Source organism: Pholis gunnellus, assembly GCF_910591455.1.
Source record: "Pholis gunnellus genome assembly, chromosome: 10".
NCBI lineage: Eukaryota > Metazoa > Chordata > Actinopteri > Perciformes > Pholidae > Pholis > Pholis gunnellus.
The window spans coordinates 20,946,327-20,974,193 of NC_136537.1; the positions used below are offsets into that span (position 1 = coordinate 20,946,327).

The following is a 27,867-nucleotide window of genomic DNA, read 5'->3' on the forward strand; positions in this document are numbered from 1 at the left end:
CAGGTGACTGGTGTGCTGAATGTCAATCACACATGGGTTTGAATCATCAGGTAGAGCGCGTATCTAGGAAACAGCGAGAGTGTGGCTGCTGCTGTCATTTTAAATACCACCTCATGTCATTGCTTTTGTAAAAGAAATAGTTCCAGTCCTTAGTTTCAGCTGGGTGAGTCACCTTCAAGCAGTTACAATACAAAGCATTATATAGACAAAACTCCTAAATTTGAATAATGCCATGCTGCCAAATCGTCACTCGTGCTAACAATGTCTGCTGCCTAAAGCCTGTGGTTTATATTTAAAAAAGTATATTTTAGTATTCCTGTAAAAATGTCTTCATTTTGTTAAGTTTGTCAGGTAGCATGTGTCCGTACCAATTCCATTTTTTTTAGTTATTTCAGAAAATAATATACTGTATTTCTGTTATTATTATACTCGCCTGTTTATTTGGATATTTTTGCCACGTTTATTGTCAACAAAACCAGGTGAATATACTTCACAAATGCAACCTTTCTGTCGGTGCACCATACTGTTTGCAGTAACTTGAATGAGTAAAAAGTTTTTGGATTGCAGGTTTGACTGCACTGACGTATCAAGCTGCAATGGCTTTGTGCTTGACCTGTGGCTTTAAAGGGCTCAGGATAAGCACATTGTTTCACATTAACATCATGCTGACAGCAAATTTGCTTCCAACATCAGTCTCATTTATCTCTGATGTTACAAAATGCTTCATCAATCGCAGCAATACGATATCTTATCCTTGTTGTTCTATATTCTGTCACTACTTGCATGTTGCCAATTTTCCACTGGGCTGCTATAATGGCGCCAAGCCGTGGTTGCCAGGAAATTTGTGGTGCCAACGTAAAGCCTCCAGAGAAGTGAAGTATCTCACTTCCAGTTGCCCTCGGGATTTGCTTTCATGGAATCACAGCCCGGCGGCAACTGTTTCACAATTAAAGAGGAAATGGATTCATGGGAGGCAGCGCTCCGTCTGCAGATGGACTTCAGTCAAAAGTTTAGTATTTGTTCCGTCATAGTCTGTTTATTTTTACATTCGGACACAAAAGCTGAACTGGATCAAACAAATAGAGACAGAATTAGCATTTTCAAATATCAACAGCAAGTTGATTTCTATAGCACATTTCATACAGGGGCAATTAAGTGTGCTTCATATAAATAAAAACAAAATGGAACATCTATGTTTAAAGTATGAATAAGAGATAACAACAACTATACAAAGTAGTAATTAAGCAAATATGAAAGAAAATCATAGGCACATGAAAATACATGTTTTTGGCAGTTTGTTTACGTTGCATGAGGCATAATCAAGGTGGTTCGTAATTTCAATTTTCACATTTTAAATTGTATCGCAATTTTTCACTTTCAATACTTATTGTGACTTGTTGCTTTTTGGAAAAGTGTTAGTTCAGTAGAGTGTGATGCAGAAGTGTGTGAAATGTTCCTTACTTTTACAATGAAAATTCTACCTCAGTCTCCAGCAGGAGGATTGTGTCTTGTCTTTGACATTTGGGCGACTGCCTTGGGCTATTACTACAGTCGGTGTGCAGTCAAACGTGTTAATATGAAAGTGACAAGAATTATAGCTGTTTTTCTTTTACTTCGAGATTCGAGGTTTCCTATAAACTTGGTACCACCAGACATCAAAACAGCTTCTTTCCTCTGGCTGTGAGACTCCTGAACTCATCCTCTCCCCTACATATACACTATATCTATTTTTTTGTATTTTTCCTACACAGCACAATGGATTGATCTGTTCTGTCTGTCTCTCTCTTCCCTCTCTCTATCCTCATAGCCCTCGTGCCTCTGAGGGCTATCTATCTACCTATCTATCCATCCATCCACCTACCTACCTACCGGTCTGTCTTTCCGTCTGTCTGTCTATTCATTTATAGTTGATCATCAACAGCTCGTGTCTACTATCCGTTCATTCTGTTTGTCCAAACAGCCTGTTTGTTGCCATGATAACAACACAGCTGTTGTTAGAGATTACTTAGTACTACGGGCACAGTGGTATCCATGGAAACATCCACCCATCATCTTAGCAGGATTTACGGCAACGCCTGTTCAGATGCTCAGAGAGCGTGACAACTGTGACCCATTGATCTTCTCCGGTTCATAACTGAGACGTGTGAAATGTACGCGTAGCTCAATTTGTTTGCTTCTATATGAAGAATTGTGTTATAATTGATGATATGCAGCCTTTTCAAGCACTCTTTTCTTCTTTGTGTGTTTGTGTCTTAGCCCAAGCGACAGCATCATACACATGAACATAGACTGTACAGTCCACACGAAGACAGTATATGATGAGGATAGCGTGATGAGGGTACTACTGTGTACAGTACAGGGAGTGCAGTTTGTATCGTAACACTGGGATTTAGTTTCAACTGGTGAAGCCCAGAGAGAGCACACAATCTGTTGCTGATGTAAAAGTGAGAGATTATCGGAGAAACAAATTCTGCCAAATTCAAAATAGCATTGATTTTAAATGTTCATATAGAATTCTATGGCGCCACAGAGGAGTGGTGTTTCTTGTGGTGTTTTTGACATCTATATAGTATTTAATACAATGCGTTAGTCTTTGAAATATGGCAAATGTATCCATTTTGATTGCGTCAGAATATTGCTGGTAAATTAGAGAGGGAGAGTAATGTGTGTACTAGTGGCTTTCTATCAAATATACAAATAAATGCCCATCAAAATAAATGCACCTGTCTACTCCGATAACACAGATAGCACAACACACACGCATCATTTAACAATTTCAGTTCAGTTTATTAAAAACAAATGTACAACTCCATTTATAGACAAATGTACACATAAAGTTTATGTCTGATGTTTATCAGACGAGACACATATTCTATCAAACACAATGAACATACTTTGTTGTCCATTAAGGCAACAATCAGCTTCATGCTTAAAGTAACAATAATGTTGTAAATGTGATGGGAAGTGGATAAGGGGTCTTCTTTGACACCACCACATGGTATTCATATCTGACACTTAAACTTTGGCATTGGGTACAGCATAAAAGGCCACACACAGCTGACGGACAGGCTCTTTGTATGGTCCTTTTAATACATTAAATAAGTCCAACAAAGATGCCGTACTGTAGTGACGAGCATTCAAACAGTCTTTATCAAATATAAGGCTCCATAATAAATAAGGACAGGACATTTAGTCATTGACTGACCTAATTGGGCTTTTAACTCCTCTTTTGAACTCCCAAATAACCTCCAGGGAATGTTTTCATGTTACCTACACTTTTATAAATCATTATATCAATCTCTATAGATTAGTAGTTGATGGAAAATGCAGAATAAATGTGTTCAATACTGCAAATGATATCTTTACAGCCCCACTGTGTGAAACAAACAGATATGTATACAGATTTATGAACGATTTCATAGTTAATCAGTGTTATAAAAGGCATATAAAGCGTATTTCATAAAATGACTTACTAGCAGGGTGTTTCTTGGATTCCTGGCATCAGCAGAGATACTCTGAGCGGGAACTGTCACTCTTATAGGTCATCTGAGAGTCAATACTTGACCTGGAGCACAGCAGCATTTGCTCTGAGTCATTAGTTGCTCTCCTTGCCCAAAACTCAGCTGGATGAGAGTTCAAGGTCCTTTGTTTCATTGAAATTGTCTCAAAATTGACATAGCTGTCTTTTTCAAGCTCCTCTACATCCGATGCTGTGCTCTGTCCCGTGCAGAATAGAGCGAGAATCTTGTAGACCAACAGTGCGATGAGAGACACAACCAAAGCACAAGCAATGCCGCTTATGATGATGAAAAGCGGGCTTTGATCCTCTACATCGGCCAACGTGTAGAAGTCAATGCAAGGATCTTTTCCAGCAGCACTACCTGTTGCTACGAGGCAAACCGAGTACCTCATCCCAGATGACAGTCCCTCGAGGAGCACTTTTCTTCTGCCAGCATTAGTCTCCAATGTCCTTTTGATGTCATCCTCATCATAGGGTGAGTATACCACCGTTAGTGGGGCATTATTTGGTAACCCATCTGCTGTCCAGAGCAACACTGCAGTGTCAAGTGTTTCCTCTACAATCTTGAGGTCTGTGACAGACTGTGATGCATCACTTTTCTTGCTCTTTTCATCTGCTGCGAGCATTCTCCCATTACCTTCCTGCTGGGTTTTTGCTTGTTTTAAAGGGCCTTTCTGTAAACTGGTGCTGATGGTGGTAGTTTTCGTCTTCTTAGGGACGACAGCTGTCGACGTTCTTGGGAGAATTGTGGAGGTGGTGATGGACGAGGTGGGAGTGTCTGTTGGGGGAGTAAATGTTGTGCTTTGGCTAGTCGGTTCGGTTTCGATGCTAGGCCCCGGTGGAAGGATGGTGGTACTGATGGCACCAGCAACCGAGATAGAAATGGTGGCGTCTGCTTTGCCAGCAACATTCTTAGCTTTGCAGCTGTAGTTCCCGGCGTCTTTGTGTAATATTCCATGCAAGCTCATGATGGACCATCTGACGCCTTCTCCAGGGGACTCCTGGACTGTAGAGGGGAACAAGAACACAAAAGTAAACAAGGATGCCAAGTCTTGAAGTGCTTTTCCAATGGATTATGACTGTGTGACTCTGAAAACAGCATTGTTTCTTCCTTAATGCCTATACTTTAATAAGAATGCATATTGTACCTGTGTTGTTGACTAGTGAGCCATCTGACTTAGCCCAATAAAGAGTTGGTGTTGGAAACCCTGTGGCGTCACAGCGCAGGAGGACATTACTGCCCAAAGGAGATGTGATCTTGGTTGCCGAAGTCATGACTGATGGCTTCACACAATTGTCAAGTTCAGCGCGCTGAAAAGGGACACCGGCCAGATTCTCTGGTCCACTGCAGGCCAGGAGTAGGTCCATCAAAACCACTAGTGTGCCAGACATTTTGGAAAGCTCAATCAGCTTGGAGATTTTGCAGTCACAGAACCAGGGGTTATCTTGGAGGCCTGAAGATGAAATAGATAAGACAAATTAAGATCAGATCGCTGTACCAGTGCAGTGTTAAACAACATCCATTTCAATAATATGCATTTCTTTGAAGCATTTTGTTGATCATAATTGAAAGAATAGAGGACACAGATGGCATTGAATTCTGTTGCACTATGGCTTATTGACATTCAGACAACAGCTGCAATGATTTTGGTGCTATGAAGTCATGTTAGGAGAAAAAGCCACTTAAAATGTATAACAATGACTTTTAAGACTCTGCAAGTGTTGCTTTATTCCATGGATGACATAGCTAACCTGTAGAATAGCAATAATAGTCTCAATGGTAAATGTATATGTAGGGCACAAAAAGACCAAACCAAAAATAACGTAATGGCGAATAATATACTCAAAGTGAACTAATCCCCATTCTGTACCAAGCAAATGGCGGTCACCATTTGGTTGCATGTTGCAAGTGAACCTATACCTACTCCCTTACAAATTGCTGTAAACACCTGCTGCACACAATAGTTAAGCACATGTACTGGTTCATATTAAAGCCCTTTAACCTAATTAGTTTGTCTTAACAGTAGCAAAGTACCTTAAGCTGGCTCTGGCCTCCCTTCGAGTTTTTGGCAACCTACTTTTTCCATTAGCTTTTCTCTTGGCATATATGCCACCTCATCACTTTATAATCCATGTCTCAAAGTCCCTGATATTCTGGTTTCAAATCCAAACCATATTTTAATGTTCTGTATTTTAAAATAATCATAATGTATAAATACATAATTAAAAACAGTAAATATACCTCTAAAAATGGAAATATACCTCATTTATAATACGAACATGAAATGATGTGAGGGAATGTTAAAGAAGCTGTCGTCTGTCTGTGCACGGACTGTTTACTCTCCGTATGGCCTAATCCTTTGTCCTTCAGCTACACCAGAGCACGGATAAGCTAGCCTGCTCTTATACAGCCTATTAACAATATCCCTCCCACGGTACAGTACATGCAACACAGATATAGTGAACAAATAAACAGTTTTGTAAATGCTAGGTCGGTAGAATCTATAATTAAATCACTTGCTTACATTCAGTTACATGAAAGTACAAAAAGACGATTTCGATAAGAGTTTGACAAGAAATACTGAAAATGGATTGAAATGCTAGAGAAATTATAATAAGACTACATTTTTTTGGTTTCACTCTACAACAAGTTTATATTTTTTTCACAGCAAGGGAGTGTCAAAGATTAGACTATAGGAAATAGATGAATAAAAAGCCCCTAAGTAATTGTTTTACTGCTCTTAAACGAACCTTCTTTTCCAGTCCGCCCTGCTTTAAAACAAACACTCAAAAAATGCCACCTGTATATTTCCTCCCTTCTTGCCCCTCCCTTAACTGACAATTTCATAATCTTGTGCAAAAGAACAAACAGAGATTATTGCTGGCAGTTGTAGCACTCCCTAATCTATTAGCTTGATCAGAATCCATTTTACTGTACTTGTATGCTGACATATCGCTACCAGTTGCCCGTTGAAATCCGTTCCTTTCAATAATCACTACAGTTTTTAGGAATGCACAGAAGGTTTTTGTAACTGTCACATAACTACTGATAAAGTTGTCTTGTCTGGAAAATTAAACTATGTACTCTGTAACTGTAATGTAGTTTAAAGCAATTATTGACTGTGAATAAACTGGGCAATACCATTTATTGTGTACTCTTCACTGCATCATTACGTAGTAGTTAATTTTAGTTGCTTAAGTACACTCTTAGCACTTCTTTACTACTAAAGCAAGCCCTATTCATTATGAGCAGAGCTTTTTTTTCTGAGAGCATTCAACCAGTGTCTTGCACATTAAGCTATCCTGCATATAATGCAAATGTAACTCAGTCATGCTGTAGATACTGTCATTTCCAGTTAGTGACTACAATGGTTTTCAAAATGTCATTAAAAGTACAATTAGCATAAGTGTAATCTTGGCACTGTAATTGACTTCAGCTAGAGAGAACTATGACACTTAATCCTGGACTTCTGGGGTTTTCAAAATGTCAATGAAGCAACCAACAGTGGGAGTATCATAAATTGTGATAAATGTTTGATCACTGGAAAATATCACAGGCCATCCTTGCATGAGCAATATACATCTACTATACAAGGGCTTTGCACACTGCCCTTAAGAGAGCTGTGGCCTGGGGAGAAGAAAGCTTTCACACTGGCACAGTCCTTAAACAGTTTTGTGGGGCTATCCCCTGAAAATCTGTCTGTGTGTGTGTGAGAAAGGCTTTCCCAGGATAAACTGTTAGCCTCGAACTAAGAGCCCTGGGCTAAGAATATGCAATGTGGGGAACCGTGCACTTGCTGTACTTTGTTTTTTTTCCTAATTTGTTCAGCTGAAGTTGACCCTGGCTTGGATCGCCAAGAGGCAGTGTGTTAAATATTCAACAGTTAATTAGGACAATAACCTGATCGAGTGCGTTGAGCGTCAGCTCTCCCACTACTTAGAATAATCTGATTTGAGTGTGTTTTGGCAGTCGCTGCCAAGACAGGTTTGAGTCAGTTAGTCTGGCTGGACGAACAAGCGATGGAAAGAGGTTCCTGAGGTAATCACAAACAACTCCAAAGGTATCCTGCTGTGTGTTCTATGTGTTATAGAACTAAGCCGGGCACAACCTTTCTACCCTTACCTAACACAACTTTCTGGGAGACATTAGTGGAGATAGGTGCTCCATTGAAGGGGGGCCAGATATCCATGAGATCCGAGGGCAGGGTGGCTAATTTGTTGCTGGATAAATCCAAGTAGGTGATGTTGAGGAGGTAGGGTATTGCCTCATTCGGAACATTAGTGATTCTGTTGTTGTGTAGATCCAGTGTCTTCAGCCTGGGCATCTCTTTTAGAGACTCCCAAGGGAAAACAGAGATCATATTCCCATCCAGCCTCAGCTCGTGGAGCACTTTGAGGTTGTAGAAACTTGCAGTATCCACTGAGCTGACGGAATTGTAAGTAATCCACAGGTACCGCAGGTCCACCAGGTAGTAAAAAGCTTCCGTTGGGATTCGCCGCACCATGGTTTTCTCAATCCGAAGTTTGACCGTATCCACAGGGACGTTGACAGGGACATCAGACATGTCTGGATCATTGCAGAGCACGGACCTGAAGAATGATAAAGAAAGGTGTATGGGTTAAATGGTTTGAACATATATGGCCAGATAACATAACATACAGAGAGGGTGGATCAATTATAGTCATGGATAAAGGTCTTTGTACAAGAGAATCATTTAATTTAATAGCTTTCAATAAAAGAATTTAATCAGCATTACATGATTACCAGTTATTACTTTCAGCTTTTGGTGGCGATGATGATCGTGTCAATAGTCCTGTACCAGAACATGTGTTGATATACCTTTTTTATTGTCATCTATTTTGTGACTCAATCAAACTTCTCACTGTGCTATTTAGCATTTTCTCTCCTTTTATGTTGGACCAAACATTAAGGATTAACCTTGTCCGTTCTTTGTCGCCCAAATTCGACGGCAGCGAGATGGATGCATTGTGGAATAGGGTTCAGCACTAATCAGACTGATTATGCAGGTGGCCATTAGATCGTTCTCAAGGATAAACGGGTTGGCGCCATGCCAGGGAACATGCATTATGTCAATACAGGACAGTACAACCTGTACAAATTGTACCGTGGTGCATTGTGATATATTATCTATATATCTTTATCTTCACAGTACATGTTTTGACTTTAGATACAGAGTTCGAAGGTACAGTACAATGGCTCTGCGTTTTTGCTATTTCTTGCTTATCCAAATGGGATAACAATAAATAAAAAAAACAGTTTACACACACTGATGGAGACTTGATGGCTGAAAAGGTTTTAGCGTTGTGCTCCTCACTAAACATGTTAATATAAATCTTTAAGTGCTTCCTCTTTACTTTCCGTTGATTTAACACAGATCACACACCAGGTGGTCTGAGTCCGGCCGTACTTAAAGTTGTGCTCATTCAATGTATGGACGGATCTTTTGTATTTGTAAGTGAAGGTATAGAGAAGGCAAACTAATTATGCTAACTTTTACACATTTTTAAACGACTAACATGACATTTTCTTCCATTTTCTTTTTCCAAATTGCAAGTGTGTGTACGTGAGAGCACAATCAAAGTACAATTTACCTGCTTCCTGTCCCATCGGTACGTCCATGGAAGACACAGGTGCACTGGGATGGACAGAAGGGATGAGCCATACCGAGGCAGCATACGAATACATGCACGTAGAGAAGTCGACGCATGGTTTCAGCGAACGCACCCACAGTTCTCACATTGAGAAAAGATCAGGAAAAAAGACATCGGCATTCATTGAAAACCTGAAGAAATATTCTTCCCAGAAAAACAAAACAAATGGAGAATATTGGAAAGAGCTTTGGAAGTCCATAGGATGCAACAGGCTGAGGACCTAATTACAGTACAGGTCACCTGTCAGATTGACTGCGTGGGGGTGGGGAGAGTGGTAGATTAGTGGAGGATTTCTTGGGCTTGACAGGGTCACCTAAGCTAGGTGACAGGCCAGTACCGCTCATTTGGACATGACGCTAATCAGCTAATTCTGGAGAGGTTTCCCATCAGGTGATCAGCCACGCCTTTGTTAATCCATTCAGTTCCCAGCCTCACCATTGCTTATGTAAATGTAACTCACATATGTCACATGCAACATTTTTAATATCACACTATGTTCAGCTTGGCCGTGTTTACTTATATCCAATCACTATAATAAGCCGTGGCTGTGACTGTACTGATCCGCGGTGTTTTTGTGCATTCCAACGTAGGTTCCTCTGACGCTCGAGACATTTCTTAAATGTATTATTGGGCTGGAGGCCATATGTAGGACGTGTGAGTGTGTTCCGTCTGGCACTAGGGTGCAAAGTGCAATCTTGGATGGGATTTATTACCTGACTGGGTGCACCAGTGATTTAGGATAGGGGGCCAAACTCAAACCTGCCTGCCGATGACAGATCCACGGTAGTTGTATCACGTTCATATTTTTGTGCACACGCTGGTTTAACACTGGCGCACACAGCTCTCGCTCCTAGCTCATTTTGAAAGGGTTGGTTGAATGAGTGCCTCATTATCTCACTCATGCAGATGGAATACTGTGGACTGGACTCTCAACTTCTGGCTCCCAACTCTGTATTTGGAACGACTAAGAGCAAAGGGAGACATCTAGTGGTATGAGGTAGTACTGAGCACATCTCCTGGTCATGAACATTCATTTCCTTTCTTTTCTTAAAAAAGCAATACATCTCTCAACAATCTAATCCTGCCTGACGATATTTGACGACTCACCTGAACAGTGATTTTTTTTTTTGGGCTCATACGGTAGCTATTAAAAATCCGTAATACTACCAGCAGGACTGCAAAATCCTTTTAACCTGCCCATCGAAACAAAATGGACACAAGACACGAAAAGTATTTATTAACAAGTACACAAGTGAATTTTATTAATGCAAGCAAATTTGATCATACAGGTCAAATAAGCCACTTCAAGCTGTTGGCACATGAATGTACAAAACATATTCAATTTAAAGCCTGCTACTAAGCATTCGTAGTGAAAGTACAAAAGACTAATACGAGGAGAAAGCTGAAAGCATTTTTTCAGATTACAGAGTAAGCAATGTTGGTACAAGTATTAGTTTTAAGACATGGTTGAGAGCTCATCACAAACTAAATAGACACAACTCAAAGACTACAGTCTCTAATATCAGTAGCATAACGCGGTAAGCGTGGGAGGTTTATTACTGCACATATAAACAAAGGGTTGATCCAGCAAGACAGTCAAAAGTGTGAAAATGAAGAAGTGAAATAAAGAAACTTTTGAGTCAATAAGACTATATTAATGCATGTCCATGCCACGAAAAACATCTAAATTCACAGTCTTTACTAACAGTACAGTTATCCAACTTTGAGTTGAACACCAATGCACTTACATCTAGAGAGAGCACAGAAATGGTCAAATAAGTGCATGAAACTAGCTTTTAGGAATACCGACAAAAAACAAATTTTGCCAGGCAATGAACCGACGGGCCACCTTTTGTAGTGGTATGGCATCAGGATGTGTAAGCAATAAAGCTACTGTCATGGACAAAATTACTGTGACACACACTTTTCTCACATCTGACAATTCACCAAGGAGTGCCATTACACCAACAACTGTCAGGGTTTCTTTTCGGTTTGGGACGGATAGATGCAGAGCGGACTGACCCACAGTGACCTCTTCTTATTCTCACGTGAATTGTCCTTAAATGTCAGTGCTTAACATATAGGTATGCTTTCATATATATACAGTGCAGAGTTCTGCAAAAACAGGAGTTTTGTATTCATAAAGTTCCACTTTTAAGAAATTAAAAAAGGGGCTTATGAAAGTATGTTTGCGTGTGCTTTTGTGGCTCATGATTCAAAGACCATGGAATCATTCACAGTCCTACAATACATTAAATTGGCAAGATTATCATAAAATACCAGATGATTTATCTTTAATTGACTAATCGCATCTTTGATATCTAACAGAGTCATTGTTTCCTGTTTAACAGGCTTGGCACGTCTAGTAAATATTAGTTTGACTCGAATGATTTTGTATTTATCACTGTGTTGTCTTGCTATTGTATGACTTCAATTAGAAAAGCGAATTGAATTACTTCCATGTGAAAGCAGTTTTAATCCCTGGGAATACTGGCATGACAAAGGCTCATGATGCCTCATGGATGCGTTGTGAGATTTAAAATATTTTCAAAACTAACCACCCGCTCACATACAGTACATAGTTTTTGAACATGAAATCTCCAGACACACGACATGAGAAATGTGCTTGAAAACCCTTTTAAGCCCCTGTTGACCCCCTCAGAAATCAGCAAAAATAAATTATGCATGAGAGCAAAATGACACGTAGCATCAAATAAAAAATAAGAAGAAATAAGAAAAATAAAACGACTATACGCAAATTATTCAAAGTAAAAAGAAAAAAAAAAAAAAGTGATATACTACTGCTACTTCTGATTCTACAAACTACACTAAAACTACTATCAGCACTAAACAACTTGTATCAAGATCAATAAAACTGCCATAATGATAATCATAACACCATCCATGAGAGAGGTAAAGGGGCTTTTTTTTTTTCATCTGAAATGCTGTTTGTGACTGAGGAGGTTTGTGTGACGTCCCCCACAGACCACATTGTCATATGACGCACCAGTGACATCAGCGGTGGCGAGGGCCCTAGGCGCCATCCGCCCCCCCTCGGGAGGGGATGGTAGAGAGAGACAGATAGAAAGACAGAAGAGAGAGAGAGGGAGAGAGGCCGGAGTGGCAGGGCCAGGCCTCCCGCTGGTCTTTATGTGTAGGCGTTGAGACGCTCCTTGGAGCGAGTGGAGTGGATGTCGTGAAGCTCCTGCTCCTCCTTTGACTTGATGTCCTCGTACTTCTGCATTCGGCAGGCGTCCTTCACGTAGGCCCAGTTGGCAGACAGCACCATCAAGTAGTGGATCTGTGGACAAATGATCAAGTGTGACGCCAATGCAAAGACAATTTAAACCAAAATCACATAAGATCTGAACTCTATGCTTTGTGTTCATATTTTATCAGTTGAATGAATTCCATTACATCTTAATAGAATATAATGTAGATGATATTATTCATTTCTCAGTTCTATTATCTTTTTGTAGCCGCAAATGAACAACTTTATATTTTAATTTAAAATGCAATGAATAGACCTGTAAAGCTTGTTTGGGTGTACTGACCCGGTAAATGAAGGAGATTTCCAATGACCCAGCAGGTGGCAGCATAATGCTAGATGTTGTCTTGGACCTGTGTTACCATGGCAGCTAAGAATATAATGAATGTATTGTGCTTTAATGAGTGAGGTTGTAACACAGCGTCTCTTTGCACAAGCACTGACAGTTTCATAGCTGCACTGCTCTTTGTTTCTGATGAGCAGGAAGACTAATTAGGCGACTGAGATTCAAACACTGGATTTTGAAGAACTGTTTTTTTTTTTTTTTGTATTTGTGGCTTTGAAGCAGTTTTTTGGGCAGCTCGTTATTGGGGTGCATCAGTCTGTCTGAGTTGATGATTTTTCGCCGCCACCAGCTCAGAATAAAAAAATAAAAAAATAAAATCAGTCTGTACAAAGAAGATTCCTGCCACATTTTGCAACATCATCCCCGAATAGCAAACACTTTTTTTTTGTTTCTCAGAAAATGGCTCCTCACAAATTACCGAGTGATGTTTGCAACAATCTCGGAGCCTTTCTTCTCCCTGTTTCCATGACTACGGCATGACATGCCTGGTGCCTCCGAAGGAGGGAGGCAGACAAACCCCGTCTTTTTCACTGCGCCAAAATGCCTTCTCTCCCATCCCCAGTCGTCCTCTCACAGGCAAGCACAACACAACACGGGGCCGGTCACGAAAACAAACCACAACAAAACACAGCTCTCTACCCAGCTGCTGTATTTACCCACAATTACCCTATTTTACTCTTACCTAATGCAGAAATTACCAACATCAAAGTAGTTATTAGAGGTCAACACAATATATCGCACAGAAATGTGTTCTTCTGTTTTGTGGTTGATTTTTTTTAGAGATTTCTAGTTGTGTTTTGAGGTGCATTGTTATTCTTTACGACCCTAGAGAGAGAGAGGTGTGAGTTTTATTGATGCCTCACCATAGCAATAACGGCAGCTCCTGCTCCAGCGAGGGCACAGATGAACAGGTGGAATGTCATGTCCAGCTGTAGCAAAAACAAATCACAGCACGCGTTACTCTTCAAGCACTAGTGGACGTCTCTGCCAGTGGAAATGCTGCGTGAAAATGCATGCAGTTCATTCTGTTATACATCCACAAACCCCATGTAATAATGAACAACTTTATTATTGCATGTACGTAGAGGTGTGCTATATGGCCAGAATCCCGTTATTTTATATCCCGGTAACAGATGTTTATACAGAAGTTGTTCTGTAAATTAAATTAAGCAATTGGTGGATATTACTTTCACCTTACCTCATTGGATTCACACATCTTGTAGAACTTCTCTGATCCAGCACACACTGTTTTCGCCTCAGCAATTGGGACAATACCTGTAATGAATGAACAACACTTGTATGGACACTAATGTGCTACAAAATGTAGACAAAGAGCAGAGAACAATACAGTGCAAAAAGCGGCAAAAGGTTCACGTACAATTAAACCATTATAATAGAGACTTAATGTACATTATGTCGCACAAAGGAAAAACACAGGCCTCTATTATGATGGTGGCAGCTGAAATGGTTGTTGACACAGCGGCGGTATTAATGACCGCCGGTGGCTAATGGTCTGAAAGATGTGGCACTAATTAAAGGTAATGAGCCAGCCATATAAGCTACCGATATGATGGACCTTCATCCCAGCTGTACATAATGTTATTGTGGATCATTAAAGTATTTCGAGGAGCAACAGTGGATCAAAGATGGTTCACCTTCAAATTAGGTCACTTACAGTATTTAATTATTTACAAATAAAGTGTGAAATATATCAAAGATTATTAGACTGACTGCATTATCCGTTACGATTTTTATTTGACAGAAACAGACAAAATGTGCTTCTTTAAACCTTATAGTCTGCTAGATAATGAAGATAATAGCAGCAATTTCCACAGTACAACATAGCTGAGCTTGAGATCTGAACAGTGGGGGGGGTTGAAGAAATGGAGACAGAATGTCCATCCTTACCATACTGGCGTGGGTCCAGGCAGAGTGTGGCCCCCTCCAGCACGGTAGCATTTTGGCAAATATTCCAGATGTTGAAATAAATGAAGACTGGGAGGGAGGTGAAAGCAGTCACTCCGAGCCAAGCCAGCATGAAGATGTATGTCAGCATGATGAACTGCAGTGGCAACAGAGGAACACAGATCACACTTTGGTACTGTGTTGATTAACACATTTATTTGTCAGTGCTCCCACTGTTGTAGAATGGGTTTCAGCGCATTATGAAAGAACATATGGGTGTTATGGGATACAAATGTTCTGGTGTTAACCTCTGACTCTCTTACAAGGTGCTCCCAAGCCACCCCTTGCTCATTTCAGCCAAACCAGTCTTATTTGGGTTTGGATATTTCCATGGGCACAAGATTAGCACATACACACACTTAATGACCCCGATGACCACAAATACCACAGCATAACTCATTTCCTTTGCCTCCCTGTTGAACTTCAGATTTGCTCAGCAATTATTATCCCAGAGATAATCTTGTTAGGATTGCTGCAGGCTCTCTGATATGCTCCGTACGAGAGCGCTCCTAATTTTGTATTGTTATTGCAGAGTAATGAAATTATTTTGATAGATGTTTTCAGTGTGGTTTTATAGCACTTAAGCTGCGTATGTGCATCAGGAATTTCCTTTTTGAGATCATTTAGACAGAGGCATGCAAAACAACATATTTTGAGCACAGTGTTGCTGCCTGATACGTCATTCTTACTCAGTTTCTACATGTTCTACACATGAAGTTGACTTGTAATAAGCTAAAGTAATAATCCATGGTATTTGATTGACATTTGACGTAAAAATGTGTTACACTTTGCTTTACTTTCTGTTGAAAACTCCTAACAGTATAAACCAATACAAAATGAGCTGGAAACATAGCATTAGTGAGTGGTGACTGCCACCATGGCTGAAAAAGAGAAACCTTCAACCACTGAACCTTTAGAGGGTAACTCCCTTTTGATTACCAGGTGATTCCTTGAAATGTGCTGCAGCAATGGAAGCGTATACACAGTAGTAGATATTAATACGATAGCACGAACAGTGGATATAACACAACCAACCCATTGGCTAAACTGGACTTTTTGACATGCACTTAAGCGTTAGTCGTACCCAAGCGCTGACACAGCGTCCGCAGGTGGTGATCTTGAAGTCTCCGTACAGGTCCTTGATGGCTCCACTGGTGAAGAAGCCCTCCACCATCAGCAGGATGCCGTAGACGAAGAAAGCCGATGCAATGCCGTAGATCACATACTTGATAATGTCAATCCTGAAGAATGAATAGAGAACCACTGAAAACATCCATGACAACACACTGTTACACTTTGTTCGTGTCTTAGCGTGAAACTGCCAAAAGACAGGGAGATTTAATCGTGGGTCAAGTAACGTTATCCTCTTCTTTTGATCTAGTAATTCGGATGCCATATTGTTGGGAAGCAAAAAACTCTAGGTTTGGTGCAGTGTGGGAAATGTGACCCTTAATAAATCCGATGCGATCCTTTTGCTACTCACATGGTGAAGACGTCCAGTGCATCCACAGGGCTCCGCACCACCTCGAAGTAGTTCTGGAGGATGGTGACGGTGCCAGACAGGGCCTCATGTCCGCAGCCGCAGAACAGGGCCACGCCAGCATACAGCAAGATGGTGGCTATGAGAGACGGGTATGGGATTCCACCCAGGCATTTGATGCAGCATTCAAGGCATCCTGAAGACACACAAAGAGATAACAAATAAAATCAACTATTGGTCAACAAAGACAGAAAAGGACAGTGAAACTTCTCAAAAAAAATCCAGGATGGGTGGACATTCTCGTGTGGAGGCAGGATCTCACTAATTTGCAGAATTTTAAATAATTCAACAAAACTTTGCCATTGGGCGAGTACACTGTACTGCCATTTCCTTTTTGAGAATCTCAAACATTCAGTTGGGGGGGCAGTACTGCATGCATGCATGCACAAAATGCAACAACTTGACAGCTGGACTACAGACGACAGCATTTGAAGCCACAAAATGGAGTAAGATAGTTAATGGCCACTCAACCTATGCAGTGATCTGGCTTCACATTTTCCCCCGTATTTTTGGTTTGTGCGAAATATTCGTTCTGTCAGTTGTGCGGCACTAAAAACTCAGCCTGAGCTTTACGTAGTGATCTTGACCTTTCACCCCATTCTTCTTTGCTTCCTGTCCCCAGGGGCCCTTAAGGTGACTAATCGCTGCTCGGGCCCCAACTTCAATCTCCCGTCGCACAGATTGCTCGCAGAGAAGCTGAGTCTGTAAATAATTGTGCATGCGAGTGTGTCTGTATGAATTGCTTAGATTTATGAGTCTCCCCGCTGCGCTCGTGTATACGTGTGTGTGTGTGTGTGTGTGTGTGTTTTGGGGTTCTGAGTCCGCCATTTCTCACAGTAACAACAAGAGAAGTGGAGTTTATTTCCTGTGGAAGCACATAACAAACCCAGAATTAATAGGGATTGCAGTTCAATGCAGTATATTAACCACACAGACACATTTTTCACAAAGCCCAGCCCATTGTGAATCCGTTCATAGCTCTTCATTTAAAGCTGTTTTAAATTGCAGAGCTGCTTTCTAAATGTGCACACACGTCTGAAGTCCAAATCAATACACGCACGCAAAATGCACAAATGTAATTCAATCTCAGCAACAACGGAAAATTCCTCTTGATCAGATAAATAACTCTCATGGCCCGTGATTCAATTAATCTGCATTCACACACAGCTGTGCTCGTTTCAGAACAGAGACTCCACGACAGCGCAGTCGGTTTTCATCGTCCGTTGAAGAGATGATCAAATGTTTCGGGCTCGTTAATCAAGGGTGTTTTTAGCACCTTCTCTTTCATGGTTACCTCGCTGTCTTCACCTGCGTTACAAAGCGTGTTTGGATCAGAGTCAGAAGCAGAGAGTTGAGGAAGAGGAAGGGGAAGAGGAAGAGGAGGAGGAGGAGGAGGAGGAGAAGGGTTATTTGCTCAGGCTCCTGAGTGGAATACCAAGTAGCTGGTCCGCCTGCTGGGCTGCGCCGAGCGCTCAGACGCTTGGTGCAGCTCAGACCCTCGCCCAGGCTTGCCTAGATTATCTGCATCCTCGCTGATGTAATCCAGTGCTACACTGTAGAATGTCTATTCTGCCTCCCTGCCCTATTTTTAACCTCTTTTGTCCAGAAAAGGTTTGCTGAGAATACATATGCTATTTCCCAATTACATCTGCAGCTTCTCACACTTCGAATCCATCCAGGTCAGCTGTAGTTTTGCGAAATATAAATACCTCAGTTGTAATAGGTATTAATAGACTTAGGTTATACCTGTTGGACATGCTTCTCTTCTCTGTTTTTAGCCTCTGTTTGTGGGAGTTTTCTGGGTTCAGTTGTGCAGTTGGAGATTTGCCAAATGAATGCGCAAGTGGATGATTTAAACAGGAGGTACATGTCTGGATAGGTGGTTTTTTTGTAGGTTTTCTTCCAAAGGAACATGGTATGGTTGCTGTGCCGCCAGCTGTTTGCTGTTTACAACATTCCTGTATCCTCGCTGCCGTGATATTTCTCCATCACACCCACTTTCTCAACCCAGGGGAATGGGACGTTACGTGGCAAGGGATATCAAATTCAGGAAACACCTCACCTTCGGTGCCTTTTAGACTATCAGGTACTGACGGTGCCATCTGACATCCACTCACGGGTGCTTTCACACCAATTCACACTTGGATTCATGTCACTCTGTTCACCTGCGGTGGGTTCAAATGGCCGGGACATCCCTATCTGCCAGTAACACTGGCGCTGCCTCTTGAATGAGGCAATTTAAGTCCAACGGATAGCGTAGTTTTAATAGTCCTACAAATATGAATCCCTCTGTTAAGATTATTATGTCAAACAATTTATTGCATCGTCATTTTGATGTCACCACTTGTCCTCAACTTGCTTGTTAGTTTTTTCCTGGAATACTTTTGGACTGCTCCCGTGGAAGCTGTGTGAATTTGTTGCTTTTGATAAAAGATTGATTCTTGTAACTTGCAAGTGTTATCATTCAGCAGTGGTTTAGGAGTGTTTATTGTTGTCTTCATCTTTCACTGATTTTCTAGATTGAGAAATGTACTACTGTCACTATCATAACGCCTGCACTAGAAAGAAATCAGGTTGACTATACTTTGCCAGTTATGCATGGAAATAAAAAAGTTGCAATAACAAATCTATCTGCTACTTCAGTGCTGCGTCATGTCAGGTGGAATCACAAGCATCGTCTCCGATGGCGGCTTCGTCACAGCCAGAACGTGGAGGAGGCTGCTGATATTTCAGAGCCTTGGTTGGGGCCGTAGAGTGTTAGTGTTGATTCTTAGATCAATGAGTTGGTCTCTGCTACTAGGGGAGGGAGAGATGGGATGGCAGGTAAACAAGAGGGATGCTGCATTTTTGGTCTTTTTGCTAACAAGGGGGATGGCATCGACCTCATGCCCCCCTCAAATCGCCTACTGGAAATTAAAAAAGATAGACGCTCCATTAAACGTCTGTAGCCAGAAATGCACGGTTCCGTACCAGTCGCCATTTTTTCAATATGTCTTGGGCTGAAAGTGATTCTGTCATCTTCCCTTCCCTCAAACTCGTTATGTCGAGTTACCTTTCATTTCAGGGAGCGGTGGCAGTATTTATTGATGCGATGATGATTTTTGACAAGATGAGAGAATGACGTCACATTTACCCTCGGTTCCTGTTTAAGTGAGTGAAAATGGTCAAACTGTCACTTGTCTGTACTTCTACAAACAAGTGACTAGTCAGATGATTAAATACTCTAGATTGTCCTCAACGCCATATGTGAGCAGAACTGTAAAAAGTACAACATTTATTGTCATTTGTCCAATTAGGTTTTTTGTATTTAATCTTAAAATAGACTTTTTGTTTGCTGGGAGTTGGAGCAGTTACTACAACCCTGCATGGTGAGCCAAGTGTTTTCATTTTTAGAGGAAATTCATGTCGTCTTTCTTTTTATTCACCTTTGAGACATGCTGGTTAAATTTGGTGCGGTAGCTGTTCGGAGTCTGTGCTCATCTCTCCCTTCATGTGGACTCTACATGAAGGGAGATGAGCAGTAATATAAATGATTTATGTCATGGCCTCAATCAGGTTTTATTACCTCTGCATTATTTACTTTTCTGCACACAGATTAAACCAGCTGGATCTGACATCTTGCTGTACTTCATCTTAAATGTATTTTACTTTTCCCCCTGATGTACAACAGCACCAAGACAGTCGGGGGGGGTCATTACTTGCTTATCACCGACACAAATACCAGACCTGGCTGGCTGGTTTGCATTAACAGAGTTTACCAGCTACAACATATTAAGTTGTTCCATGGAACCAGTTGAAGATGAAGTTACAGGGTAAGACGGGAGCATTAGTCAGTGGATGTAAAAACAGCCATGTTTTATTGATAGCCTACTTTTAATTTTGGGGAGTAGGGGGGAGGTTTATTAGGAAAAGGCACATTAAAAATGACAGGTTAAAATTACTAGTGAATAATGAATATGACATCATGGAGTCTCAAGTGGAAGAGTCAGTCGAGGCTACTGTTTTGTCTTCTGGTCTTCTGGCATTCTAGCGCGTTTAATTTCGTTGGACAAAGCCTGCTCTCACACCAGCACATCCTCTCATTGCCTCTCTGTAACTCCTCATTGATCTTAACTGACTGCAGATGGAGCTGGTGAAAAATGACAAGTGGTGGTGCTCCGGCGACTCTGAGAGCTACTGGATGCTTGATCCATAATTTAGAAGCGGCGCAGAGCACAAGCCTCTCGCATTCATTATTCATGCTTTCTGCTTAGCCCAACATTACCTGCGATGAAAATAAAAGATCCACTGTTTGATGAGGATGTTCAATTATTTGAACTGATCTTGCTCACGGATGTAACGCTGCTTGTCTTTTGAAGCACAGACGAGCAGCAAGTCAAGTTGGGTCTAATTGATTTTGGCTATTTAAATGAACTAGTAGCGGTGATGAAGACTCTTATGTGTGCTCTTTACTTAGTATTGGTCAAGCAGGAGACAATATGGAGAAGTTCTAGTATTTTTGGTATTATAAGTTATTGTTTTCATGGCAGAATAGGATAATTGCTCACTAAAATTGCTTCATTTTTGTACATTATTACAGTCTGGAGGCTATCCCCAAAGCATTGAAGGTTCATGACTTTAAAATGTAATAATTATTTGAGTGCTTTTAGTTCTGTATTTGATTCTAACTGTGTTGGAGCAATTTTCCCCACTGAGTGGTAATCAAATGAATAACACTTGCTAAAAATTGAAAATCTGGCAACATGAGGATTAGTCTAATGAATTTTGAACAAAGAGACAAGATTTTAAGAGACGGTGGGGTTATAGATAATTTATCCCTCCCACACACACACAAAAAATGAAGCCTGCATGACCCCAAACACAGAGGTCCAATCAACAGAAGGCATCTCCCTAATACAAAGAGAAAGGATGACCCCCTCCCAAGGCCCCTCCCACCTCCCACTTCTCCTCCATCTGTCAGTGTCATATCCGACACAAACACACACTCTCAGACACTCTCACTGACCCAGTCAACACAGGAGGGATGAGGTTATCCTTAGATTCAGGACGTCCTTCAAAGAAAACATGACTTTAACAGCCGGGAGACGGTCGGGGTTAAATAACAAAGGATATGCTGCCCTTTTGAAGGCTCTAATGAGTTAGATATTGTTTGTTCTTATTGATAATTATAATACTTTTCAAGTTCATCAGTTGCTTTATGTTTAGATTTGCATTTTTCTTACCCAGGTCGAGCATATATTTAGGCATATTTAAAAGTTTTAAGAGCCACCAAAGCTTCCAGATTTACCTTGAGTGATTCCAATATTACATTTTCTTTCACTAACTGACTCTTCTAACAAGCTGAAAGCATAATTTCTCTTCATTCTGTTCATTCTGTCTTTTCTCCTAATTGGCTGATGAGACCAAGTAGTTTATTGCTATGATGTGTACTGCATCCGATCTCATGACTTGTTTATTTGTGACACAACAGTCAAGATTGCACTTGATGTTTGTAATGAAACTGTTGCTGTTTAACTGAGCTCCAGTAACACAGTGATCTTTACTACTTTAGCTTTGTTTCACTCGATGGCATCAGCGACACACTGAATATTGTCAGAACTGTCACTTTTTTCTTCCTGCTGGATTAATTAAGGCCAATAGACATATCTGATACTTTGTTATTTGGCTTACCTTTGTTTATATATATATATATAAATAATCATATCATAAAAGAAAATACTAAAATATCATAAAAGGGCTGGTCCCACAGCAGAATATAACATAAAAATAATATTGGGGTTATTCCATATAATTACTTTTGAAAGATGATTTGGGATAGTTTGTCTCTTTCCTTAATTAAAATAGATTTGTTTTCCCCTTGAAGCATATAGGCTTTGCTTTTTGTGCAGCTTTAGCCACAAAGAAAATTAATAAGATGCCATGTTAGAGGAGGAAATTAACCAAATTCAATAAAGGGGGTGACTGAAAAGAAAATGATCTATTTTTTTTATGTCTGGTAGATGCTGTCTTCACATTCACTGCAAGACATCTAATCAGACTCCATTTTTGCGCATTCAGCTAGCAGTTATTAGTTCCTCGTTAACAGAGAAATTTTGTTTGGGGGTGGGGTGGCAGTGAGCCCGGTCCTAGAGAGAGAGAGAGAGAGAGAGAGAGAGAGAGAGAGAGATCTCAGTGGGGGGATGGTGTGTCTGTGTCAGTCTGAGAGTAATGGGTGAATACATGTCTCGTTGCTTTCCTATATTTAATGCGCAGCCCCCCTTCCCCTGAAGCGAGCAGTTTTTTTTTGTTTTCAGCTCCCGCCCCCCCCCCCCCCATCTCCTCTGCGCATGTTTAATCAACCAGTATGGTTGCCATGTCAACCGCAGCGCAAAATCTGAGAATAGACCGGGTACTTCAGAGCCATGACCCACTTACTGTATGTCAACAAATTCAGTGGGACAATAGTGACTGAGAGACATTACACAGATAACCCCTCTGGGCAGAAAGGACGTTACAGGCCAGGTCCGAAAGCTCAGCCACTGATTTCCTCTCTTTCTTCTTCACTGAAGGATGGAAGAGTCTGAACATGACTGCGTGACTGCCGAGCAGGGACGGGTCTTTTGTCTGTGCCGAGTTCACTCCAGGAACCGCTTGAGCAAATGTCACAAAAACTCAGGAGAAGACACGAGGGTTGTTCTTTTTACTTTCACTTTGTGCATTTTAAGCGTGCAGCGGGGTGAAATCCGCTTAAATGTCGTCATCGCCAACATTATAGCCAGCGCGCACCAAGGGGTGTCGGGATTTAAGCCACAGCTCCCAAACAACAGATCATAACAATAATATCCTGTCTTCAGTATATTGAATGTGACACCAATCTGTACAGTTGCATTATATTTTTTATTTATTGATTCCAAATACACTCTACTTTGAATAACTTAGATTTTTTAGCTTGATTGAAATTTCATACTTTTACTACTATTTTAGCTTCTTTGTATCTTTGAAATGACCACCAAGTAAATAATAATATATATTGTAGTCCTATTATTAAAATAGGACAATGCAAAATGTCATATTATACTATTTACTATCAAACTTTAAGATACCATCATTGCAGGGATCAGGTAAGGCTCATTATGTTTTGAACATCTGTTCTCCTCTATCTGAAAATCAACACTGGGGAGTTATTCCGGTAGAGAACAATGAGAAAAAACCCTCAAAAGTTCTCCACTTATAGCTCCGGCAAAATTTCACGAGAACAATTGGTGGAACTCCCTCGACTTCTTCTGGGCCGGGGCAGGTTAGCATTCAGAACAATGAGTCAGAAAGGGAGGGAGAGACGAGCAAGGAGAAGGGTTGTGTGCTGTAGCACTGTGCACTGATACTGTTCTGTGAGCTGAAGCTATTATGTCAGAGTGGAAAAAAGCATTCAGGCCATCATGAGACACAAACTCCCAAGTGAAGTCTACGCCAATTTAATTCTTCAGGGCTGGAAGCTCTGTGACGCAAGATGACCAACCCCACTAAAAGCCCCAAAAACTCCTCTTAGATGTGCTAGTAGAAGGAATTTATTGGTGAATGTTGTACAAATTGATATCTTGTAAATTAAATAATTCATTAAATATGGTAAATGAGGAGTCATTTGTGGTCCTGTATATCCTCAAATCACCGTGCCTGAACCTCAATACAATTTTGTGTATAAAACCAGGGGAACCATTAAAAAATACAGCACAACGTGTTGCATTGTGTCTGCTGTGCTCATGTCGTGACAGGTTTTATGTAGATTGTCAAAAATATCAATGACATTGTTGTCGTGTATGGACTTGGACCAAGTTAGTGGCCTGATCAAACTGATCAAACAGAAGGACAAGCGGTGCCCTACAGAGCAGATTCTTGGCTCAGGAAATGCTAACAGGTGTGCCTTTTCTCAGTTTTTCCATTCAGCGATGATTAACCAGTGCGAGCGATCTCCAGAATGTTGTTTGGTTTATTCTTTAAAAGTATTTTTATGCTGATTTGCACAACTTCTCTGCAAAACTCCCAATAATTTCACCTTTGCCTTTTCACTGCTTTTGCAACCGTAGTGCGTTGGTTGGCTTCCTGTTGCTGATTGTGCCCCTGTGGTCCATAGTGTGCACCGCTACATTTGGCTAGAAGCTGAAGTGATCAGTGCCCACCTGGTGCATCTGACTCATAATCTGAGATTTGCAGCCTCAGAAGAGGAAGACAGAAGGGCATTAGCTTCCTGCAAGTGCACTCATTGACCCATCCACCTTCTCTGCGGAGGAAGTGCCTATTTTCAGTTTATTCGGGTGACGTATTGAATTTTAACCAACTCAATTATATTAAACTGACTTTTAGTAGTGGCATAAATGTCTAATAGTGAATATAGTACACCGCTGTCAATAAAAGCCCCCTGTAAATGTCAACACAGAGCGGCGCTTGTAAAGATAAACAATGTTGCCTGATGTTCATAAGCTTTTAAAATTGTCATGGCTGAACAGAAATATTGTCATAGTGCTTGTGTTTTAGGGAACTTCTGCTGTGAGCAATGCTCGCTTGAATGCCTTTAGTGTTCCTGCCCACCCTCTGACTTGATCTTTGATGGACTGCAGCTTGCTTTAGGCCAGCATCACAGTGACTTCTTCATGCTCCTCCTGACAAAGTGTCTTTTCCACTTATTTATTAGCCCGTTTTATTTTCATGTGGTTTCTGGTCGCGGCTTTAACCTCTCATGAAAAACGAGCAACGATTCCTACGAACCCTTACAGGTATTAACAGAACGAAAGGCATGAAATCAAAGTGACATGGAACGAAACCTGACATGGTGGCGAGTTCACCGTGCTTCATCAGAGCAATCATTTCAATGATCTGTGGTCTTCCGGTAACCAGGAAAGGAGCTGACAGTCCCACATGGTTAGCTGACCAGTGAGCCCTGCCACCTTGTCTTAACATATCTATCTTACATTGTGTCATGCTTTATCAACCAATAAATCTCATGAAATGTGGTCATGGTCGTATTGTAGCCTGGTAATAAACGGGGCCCTGTCTTTAAGTCTACTTATAGCACTCATTTTTCACCCACAGGGAAAACACCCACAACCTTCCAAACCCAGTTAAATCTTATGAGATCGATTTAAAAAGCCATTTAGAAAACCGCTTTTCCCAAAGTATGTTTTGTGTTTATATTCTTGTCGAAGTGGAGTTAAATAATATCATTTGTTGAGGAACTGCTGAAATGGGTCTATGCAGGTCACCATGTCAGCTACTGTGGTACCATAGCTTTTAACTGGTTCATCGTTTACTCCCAAGATGTTTCTTTTTGCATATTACTCTTAATAAACATTGATTACCCATTCAGCTCTGACGGCTTGCACCGTCTCCACGCGAGTATACATGTCGTCATACGAATGTTTGAAATCAAAGAAGTCAAAGAATGAAGAAAGTTGGAAGCAAATCATTTGAGTAAGTTACTCAAAGAAACAAATGTAAATTGTCCTTTTTGTTTGTTGTGTCTTGTGGGCAGTGATTCATGAAGGCGTGTCGCCCAGGTGACTGCATACATTTGTCAGGCAGCTGGACCAGATTGAATGTCAGCTTCAGGAGGTAACAGGTCGGTCATTTAATTTGTAGCAAACTCCTGTTGAATGTTTACAGCAGCGTCACACAGCAAACGTCAGCCAATGGGGACATTTTTCATATTTTTTTTTTTTACTTAATGCGAGCTGCATTTTATCCTGAACATCTTTTCCCCGCTTGAGTTTTAACGTCAAAACCATAAACCATTTAAAGTTTATCGAGCTACAGAAAAACAATTACGTCATCTGCAAAAAAATTAAATAAAAAATGACGTTCCCCCTTTTGCATCTCTGAAACGTTTGTTCCGTTTGCATGTTTTACAATCTTTTAGATATTCAGAAGAAAAGATTCGTCCGCGAGCCGAATCTCGATGAAGGGAGCTCGCGGTATATGAGACTCTAACTCTTTATAAACCTGAGCTTGGCCCAAATGAATGGACGTGGCACTACAGAAATGCATGCGCAGCTCGCATGGCTGCATCTTTCAGTTGGGTGAGCATTTCAGTTAGTGGCCAAGGCTGACACATTTTGCTTTCTGAATAGGAATTGCCCGAGTACACACCTAGTAATGGCGACCGAGAAAGTGCTGGATCAAAAATCTCTTAAGGTTGGCGATGCATACGCCATAAACATATCAAATCGTCATGGTAACAGCGGCCTCATAAATGATCTTGCAGCAATTCTGTCGGCCCGCTTTTTAATCACAGAATCAAACTGATTATAACAACATATAATCAATCATTGTAGATGATTGTGCTTCCTATATCCCCCCCCCCCCCCCAAACCGCTCACCCCCCTCAATCCTTCTTCCCCTCGTCGCGTCTGTCACTCAACGTCTGTCAGTCTGCCTCTGTACCTCTTTCTGTCTCTCTTCCTCCCACACTCTCAGACACAGTGTGAACTATTCCTGTGGTACTGAAATGTCATCAGCAGGAGTGGGTGAAGAGAGAATAGATAATGACTACACTTGGCCACTGCCATGGCAACTGTTTCCGCTCATGTGTGTGCCTGCGTTGCAAGGAGGAGGAGAGGCGGGAGGGAAGAGGAACACAAACGAAGCACATGCCTGCCTCACGAAAGTACATCTGAGAGGGAGTGAGACAAGGGAGGCAGAGACAAAGGTGTGTTCTTTCGCAGACGACAACAGCGTCCATTTCAATTAAAAAAGGATCATCTTTATTCTAAATGTTGCTGCCCACGTGTAAACAAATATACACTCCCGCTCTCTTGCTTTTGTGGCTCCCTACCATACACTGAATCATTCATGCAGATAAAAAAGGTGGTGGGGGAGTTTTGAAGTAATAATAGCAATTCCACTTTGCACAAAGCCAATGAACGAGAGAATCCCCCCCCCCCCCCCCCCCCCCCCCCCCACTGCTCCTGCATCAAATTCTCACTGAATGTTGCAAAAACACTGCTGAAAGATACAACGTCTGGGTATTTGGACACAAAGGACAGAACCTGAGAGCTGATGGATTAAAGAGCGTAGAGAGGCTTGGGTTGCTTCTTCACTCTTCGTGTTTCCCTCTCAGCCATCACGACAAGCATGAAAGCCTGATCAAGGCAAACAAAGACAGTCCACCGCTCGCTGAAGCGGTTCACACCCCTCCGACTACCCAAACAGCACATATAGACGTGCACTCTTCAGTGGAGTGCTGACACTCAACGGACAAAGGAATTACCACAAACAGCTGCTCTCCTATTCATAAAGGGAAGGGCTAACATTAGTGCAATCGTCTCTGCAGAGGCACCACTGGCACACAGACAAAACACCCCATGTCAGATTTACTCAAAGGAAATGCAAAGAAATACTTTCTCACCTTTCTGGGTCTGCCCCTCATCCAGGTCTTCTTCCATTGTGCTGATTCTGTTTTTAGAGCAACGAGAGATATGTCAAAGAAAATGCCTGTTTGGGCAGATAAACCTTATTTATTTTTAAGATGTAGTCCACGAAGCACTTCCGCTTTCTTTCTCCCTGTCTCACTTCTCCACTGTCCCTAC

General features: G+C 41.2%; 2 protein-coding genes across 2 annotated transcripts; both read right to left on the reverse strand.

Annotated features, from left to right (window-relative positions):
- Positions 1-3,501: 3,501 nt before the first annotated feature.
- On the reverse strand, positions 3,502-9,249 carry lrit3a (info leucine-rich repeat, immunoglobulin-like and transmembrane domains 3a; the record flags this gene model as incomplete). Its single annotated transcript, XM_079167837.1, has 4 exons — positions 3,502-4,526; positions 4,669-4,974; positions 7,644-8,110; positions 9,134-9,249. The coding sequence occupies 4 exons, from the start codon at positions 9,247-9,249 to the stop codon at positions 3,502-3,504; spliced, it is 1,914 nt and encodes a 637-aa protein (XP_079023963.1).
- A 3,092-nt stretch (positions 9,250-12,341) lies between these two features.
- On the reverse strand, positions 12,342-27,781 carry gpm6aa (glycoprotein M6Aa; the record flags this gene model as incomplete). The annotated part of the gene is made up of 7 exons (XM_079167029.1): positions 27,687-27,781; positions 16,256-16,448; positions 15,857-16,013; positions 14,716-14,869; positions 14,006-14,082; positions 13,671-13,736; positions 12,342-12,494 (listed from the first exon to the last, which is right to left on the reverse strand). The coding sequence occupies exons 1-7, from the start codon at positions 27,721-27,723 to the stop codon at positions 12,342-12,344; spliced, it is 837 nt and encodes a 278-aa protein (XP_079023155.1). The 5' UTR covers positions 27,724-27,781.
- Positions 27,782-27,867: the final 86 nt, after the last annotated feature.